Raw genomic sequence first — 6,890 nt, forward strand, 5'->3', positions numbered from 1 at the left:
AAACAAGATGCTGCAAACATTTAAGACAAGTAATACTTCAAAAATACTTGTACATGGCTTTCAGTTCCACCTGTCAGATGGCATCACAACCCACATATCCGCTTGAAGAATCATAGTGCGGAAAAAACTGAAGCAGATGAAGCCATAAAGAAAGATAAAATTAAACAAAAAATAACCTGAATTTGTGTACCTGCTGATACATGAACCATACATGAACAAGAAACGAATTTAAATAACCGTACATCAACACTTCTGACATAATGAAACTACCACAAGCTGTTTGAAAAAAATAAAAAAACAATGTACTATAACATAATTGCTACCAATCGTTGCGCTACCATAACAAAACAACAAGTTCAAGCATTGTTTCAACCACAGTTTGGAATTTCCTACATAAGTACAATGACCAACAAAAGGACCACAATAGTAAAACAAAGAAAAGCGTTGCATCCACAACAAACCCAAAACAACCACTTCCCCCCGGTATGAGGCACTTGCGCAGGGGTAAGATGCTGTATCCCACTATCATAGTCATCTACCCAGAGGAAGGAGCCCCTATATTTTATATGGCATACATGAGTAGAATTTTCATATAATAGTAGACCTTCAGAACTTAACAATACCATACGAAAAAGAAAATAGGAAAAATAGTAGACAAGTGACTCGTGAGCAGAATGAGCAGAATTTATATGGCATACATGAGCAGAATTATCAAAGCAGAATTTTAAGAATGAGCAGAATTTATATGGCATACATGAGCAGAATTATCAAAGCAGAAATTTCAGAATGAGCATAATTTATATTGCATACATGAGCATAATTATCAAAGCAGAATTTTCAGAATGAGCATAATGAAATTAATTTTCAAAGTTTCAAAGATAGTATGGGAAATTAATCAAAATAATAGTAATAAAAATAAAAATAAATAAAAGAATAAAAAATAAAGAAATAAAAAAAGAGGAAATATACTTCACTATAGTTAACAACTTAACAGAGCCAACACATTGAAATGAAAGAAAAAACCCACTATTAATAAACTTCGTTGACAAATGATGTGATAAATAATATATATATGTAAGCGTTGAAATGAACTTGAAAACATTAAAGTTTAATGAAAGCAGATAACATAGATGGGATGTAAATCTTCAGTAGGCATGTACAAGGATTCTGGAATCATGTGCAAATTAGTGATAAATTGACACCAAAAGCAGGACGACAGTTCTAACTTCCAAGTTACAACAATGATGCATCAGATCTTGAACAAAACATAAAAAAAGAAGATCTCAAGACTTATACTCCAAAACCTTACCAAAGTGCCAATTTGGTTGATGATAGACTGTTAGGCAAAAGACGTTTTAGAGTTCTAACCCACTTGTGGACTGGATTCATAGTTGGAGCTAGTTTTAAAATATGAAATGTTAATATCAAATATTAATTATTTTTAAATTATACATGTTTGTCCTTTTGAGTTTTACAGAAAATAAATTTAGGTGTTTGTATGACCCACAATTCTATATTTATGAAATATGGGGCTCAAAATTTAGGAATTCTGTCATCAGACAATGTATAAATTTAGGAATGTGATGAATTCTCTCATCAGACAATGTATCCAACGGTGGAAATTTTTCTAATAACACAGTGCTATGGTGTAAATTAAAGCATGGCCAAGTGAAAGATTCTAGAAAATTTTGAGCCTAGAATAGTTCTTATGCAAACAAAAGAACGACAGAGTTAAAATTGAAAGGCCAATGAATATTTTGAAAAGTCAGTTGGCTGCATCGGCCTTTAAGAAATACATTAGGGTACATTTGATTATACTTTCACCCCTTGAAGGATATTTTTAAACCTCTGTAAATTTTATTAAGTGACTCTGGTGTGTGACTCTATGGACTACGATTTCAGCAATTTAACGATTGGGAAATTCACCACAAATTGACAACCCAAAGGCAAAAGCCATGTGAACTTTGAAAACCAAAATCAGTCAATACATTGTTCAAAACTCACAAACCCAAATGAAATTTAAAATAAAATAAAAAAAAAGTATTCATGCATTAGAAATACCTCTTGCTTGCTTGGTTTTGGTGGCCCTCAAATCCCACCGGCCACAACAAAGTCTTGAGCGCGGCCTTTCCGTTTTTGTAGCGAAGGATGAAGTTATGCTTCGTCTTGGTAGGGTTCGAAGCTGGTTGGTTTGCATTTTATAGAGCCCATAAGAAAAAAATGATGGACATTGATGTTACAAGTCCCGATTGTGTGAAGATTTCATTCAGTTTGACTAAGACCAAAGCTAGGGCACAATTTGGGGAAATCTGTGAGGCAGAGAAATTGTGGTTGTTCAAAGAGGACCCGTACGAGCAGATGCCCCCTATTGCCTCAAGCTTGTGCGACACAGAGATGAAAGAAGTGATAGACAGTGTCAGTGCATCTAATGCAGAAGATTTCTCAAATCTTGAACAGCGTATTGATGGAGGGAAGGCAAGTGGGTCTTCGAAGGCACTTGTGGGAGTGCAGATCGTGGCGTACAGGTGTGGATCGTCTTCGTTGACACAGCCGATAGAGAGCCATTGGATTGCCTTGAATGATTTTCTTTGTATCACAGAGATGAGGTCAGAAAGGTTCTTTTGAGAGAGAAAAGTTATGACAGAAGATGCTTATTGAAAGAAGTTTTGAGAGAGATATGTTGGGAACATTTCTCTGAGATGAGTCTTTGGGAATATTTCAGAAATTTGTTTGCCAAACGTGTTTTGGTACTTTTTTCTCTCAAAAATTGTTTCTGAAATACAAACCAAACTGTTAACCCAGATAGGCAACCCAAGAGGGGGTGAATTGGGTTATTAAAAATTTCACAATATTAAAAATAACACAATATTCAGAATTTTAATAAATAAAAAAAACAGAATAATAATTATCAATATAAAAGTATAAGAGATAGAGAGAGAAAATCAAACACTGCGATTTATAGTGGTTCGGCACGCCAGGCCTACGTCCACTCCCCAAGGAACCTCCTTGAGAATTTCTTTACTATCAATTGAATAAATACACCACCAAGCTTGTGGATTTGGCACAGGACTTACTCTTATCTATTGAGCCTCACTCAACAATAAATGCCTTACCCTTACAAAATCTCTCACAAAAATAAGGAATAAGAATAAGTGGTAATTGAACCCACTTTTACAATAATTCTCTCACAAAGAGTAGATATGAAAGTGTAAGAACAAAAGCTAGACTTAGATCTGAAAGTGAAAGAGCAGAATACTCAGAATTTTGGAACTCACAGAAATATTTTCTCTTCAAGTTCTTGATTTTTTCTCCACATCCAACACCTCTATTTATACACAAAAATATACACGTTGGACGCTCCTTGCTGACGTCATGGCTTACATAAGCACGCTCCTGACGTCATCGCTTACATAAGCAGGCTCTTGATGTCATTGCTTACATAAGCACACTCCTTAAATTTAAATAGTCAGCAAATGATAAGAATTAAAAAGATAAAAATAAGATTGATTTTTTTCTTCTTGTTTTTTTCAAACATGGAGCCACCGTTTTTGTAGACAATTTAATACAAAGTTCACAACTTTCAAACAAACAAATAATTTTCTCCATCTAGTTTATAATATATATATATATATACATATATACATAACTCCATCTTTTTCTTCTTGTTTGATTATAATATAATATAATCAATGTAGTGTAAAAAATTTAATAGCGCACGTGATGTATTCTGCATATAATGTTATATAAGTTCTAATCAAAATTTTGCATACAGAAAAATCTCTATAAATAATATTTATGATGGATCTGAAAATATATGTCCTTTTTAAAATATTGTAAATGTTGTAAAGATTTTATACTAAATATTTTACCACTCCATATTAATTTTGTCAAAATAAGACAACCCATAAATATCAAATTTGTCAAAATAATACAACCAATCAATCATTTTTGTCAAAATAATATAATTAATCGATTTGTCAAAAGATGAATAGTAATTAACCCTATTTTTCAAAAAGTGAATAATAAAGTTTTTGAAAATATTTAAAATAATCATTTTTGTCAAAATAATATAATTAATCGATTTGTCAAAAGATGAATAGTAATTAACCCTATTTTTCAAAAAGTGAATAGTAAAGTTTTTGAAAATATTTAAAATAATATTTAACATATATATTTTAAAAAGATAATATTATTTTATTTAAATAATATTTAACAAATATATATATTTTAAAAAGATAATAATTTGTGTCAAATAATATGTATATTAACTAATATATTTTAGATATCATCAAAATTAAATAATATGATTAACACAAACAAGGCTGAAAACTTCTATAAGTATTAATAATTTTGACCGTTCAATGTGTTAAGAAATTTTCATGTTTTGACCGTTCAACGTAGGTAATCAAATGATTGTCAACGTTACTATCGAAATATTGTCACCAAAGGATTTTTAAGGTTTTAAGGGTGGGTAAGTTTTGAAGATGGAATTTGGGGAAGATAGATGGATGATGATGGAGGTGGGTGCTCTCATAAACCCTAATTCATGAGGTAGTGGATGTGTAGATTTAATTGTGAGATGGGGTGTCTTAAAATTAATGATGTCTTTTGTAGTAATTTTATTTAAAATTATTATTGTAATAAAAAAAAGTTAAAAATTAGAGAGTCTAAAATAACTTATGAAATATTAATAAGAGTACTCTAAATTAAATGTATCTAAAAAATAAGAAATTAATTAATTAAAATAACAACAACAAATTAAAAAATTTAAACCAAAAGGTAAAAAATTCATTTATTTATTGGTGATCTAGTCGTTTTGTCACACATGCACAATATCACTCCCTCTTTGTTTTTTGGACCACAATAATCAACAATGATTCAACCCACTAAAAATATTACCACTAATAGCACTAATGTATTAAAAAAGTAAAAAAAAAAAAAAACACAACTCCAAGACCAAAACATCACATCATTAATGACGAGACCCACTGCCACCTAATTAGTGGGAGGACCAAGCATTTTTCCCACAATAATACCATTCGAACGCTACAGAATTCCCAAACCCATCCTTACGCTGGCAATCCGTGCCCTTCGTCACCAACCAATCACAACTCACCATTCGACACCCTCTCTCTCTCTGAGACTCCACTATATATACTCCAATCGGTCTCTGCTCTCGCGAACATCATTCTCTCTCTCTGTCTCTCTCTCTCTGGCGGGTCTTCGATCGACAGATCATCAATAAACGATTATGAGTTCTACAGGCACAACAAAAGGAGGCAGAGGCAAGCCCAAGTCCTCCAAATCGGTCTCCAGATCTCAGAAAGCCGGCCTCCAATTCCCCGTAGGCCGAATCGCCCGTTTCCTCAAGGCCGGAAAATACGCCGAGCGTGTCGGCGCCGGTGCGCCTGTCTACCTCTCCGCCGTTCTCGAATACCTCGCCGCCGAGGTACCTTTTTGAATTTTCCGTGTTTGGTTGCAGAGAAAATGCCAGAAAGGAAAAGAAAGTGATGCATCGAAGAAAACTTTCGATTTTTTTATTTATTTTTGTCATGTGAAACCTAGAAATTTTCCCATAGGCGCGAACCCTAGTAATAGACTTTACCGTTTTGGAAAAGAAAGTAATAATTTTACCTAGAAATCTTTGGAATTATTATTATTATATCATTGTGGAACCCTAGAAATCAGTTCAAATTTAGTTCATATTTCTTTAGGTTTTGTGAAAATGGAGGGTTTCTTTATTGTGGTTAGCGTTTTTGTCTGCCTTTCTTAGAGTGTGCTCTAATCATTTCATTGTATCAAATCAAGGGAGCACAATTTTTTCACCAAATTTCTAACAGTGGTATTTTTACTCAAATTTGATAATGTTTTTAGAAGACTAAGGATTGTAGACAGTTTTCTTTCATTTTAAATCGTTAAAAAGGTTTGATGAAATAAAACAAACAAATGGGAGTGTATCATATCAGATTAAGCTTTTGAATTTGATGAACAAAGAGATTCAGGATTGGAGACCCTCTTAGAATCTAAATTTCCCGTTTTTGGTTACTGGGAAAATGCTAGAAAGGAAAAGAAAGTGAAGCGGTGAAGAATCTATGGAATTCTTTTTTTTATTTTATTTTATTTTTGTGGAACCCTAGAAATCAGAACCTTGGTTGGGTTTTAATAGTTTCTGTTTTTTATTTTATTTTTTGGTTAATCTTATTTTATGGTATCTGATTGTTGTGTTTGTTTTTGTTGTTCACAGGTTCTTGAACTTGCAGGGAATGCTGCGAGGGACAACAAGAAGAACCGGATAGTTCCAAGGCACATACAACTTGCTGTGAGAAATGATGAGGAGTTAAGCAAGCTTTTGGGAACAGTCACTATTGCAAACGGTGGTGTTCTGCCAAACATTCATCAGAATTTGTTGCCAAAGAAGGTTGGGAAAGGGAAAGGCGAGATTGGATCTGCATCACAGGAGTTTTAGGGTTTTTGTTGCGGTTGGATTATTTATATAATTAAGGTTTTCATGTGGTTAAATTGATGGGATCAATTTTTGTGCTTTGTATTTTTGATCCCTGTGTTTGGTTATTTTTATTGAATATAGAAGAACAATAAATTTGTTGGATATGGTTTTGGATCACATTATAAATGAAATGAGTACCTCACTTTAGTTTGCCTTTTTTGGTTGATCAATAGTGTTGGAATGCTGTTGAGTTCAATTATTTTTATTTTTGTCTATATGAATTAACAGAGGAATCTTCATTTGAAATTTTCATCCCATTTCTTGAATGCTGTTTGTTTCTTTTTTATTTTATTGATTATTTCTATACTTCAATAGAGAACTGGGAGTGCTGAGTTTTTTAGAGCAACTGGGAGTCAAAGAAAAGTACAATTTGGGATGTTAGGTC

At 32.8% G+C, this 6,890-nt stretch overlaps 1 protein-coding gene across 1 annotated transcript; it reads left to right on the top strand.

Annotated features, from left to right (window-relative positions):
- Positions 1-5,041: 5,041 nt before the first annotated feature.
- LOC114256722 (histone H2AX) lies at positions 5,042-6,652 on the top strand. Its single transcript, XM_028196396.2, has 2 exons — positions 5,042-5,449; positions 6,245-6,652. The coding sequence occupies exons 1-2, from the start codon at positions 5,252-5,254 to the stop codon at positions 6,464-6,466; spliced, it is 420 nt and encodes a 139-aa protein (XP_028052197.1). The 5' UTR covers positions 5,042-5,251; the 3' UTR covers positions 6,467-6,652.
- Positions 6,653-6,890: the final 238 nt, after the last annotated feature.

Source organism: Camellia sinensis, chromosome 12, assembly GCF_055761805.1.
Source record: "Camellia sinensis isolate YWXY chromosome 12, ASM5576180v1, whole genome shotgun sequence".
Lineage (NCBI taxonomy): Eukaryota > Viridiplantae > Streptophyta > Magnoliopsida > Ericales > Theaceae > Camellia > Camellia sinensis.

Coding starts and splice junctions, on each gene's coding strand:
- LOC114256722 (XM_028196396.2), top strand. CDS start 5,252: ATGAGTTCTACAGGCACAACAAAAGGAGGCAGAGGCAAGCCCAAGTCC. Junction 5,450..6,244: donor TCGAATACCTCGCCGCCGAG/GTACCTTTTTGA, acceptor TGTTGTTCACAG/GTTCTTGAACTTGCAGGGAA.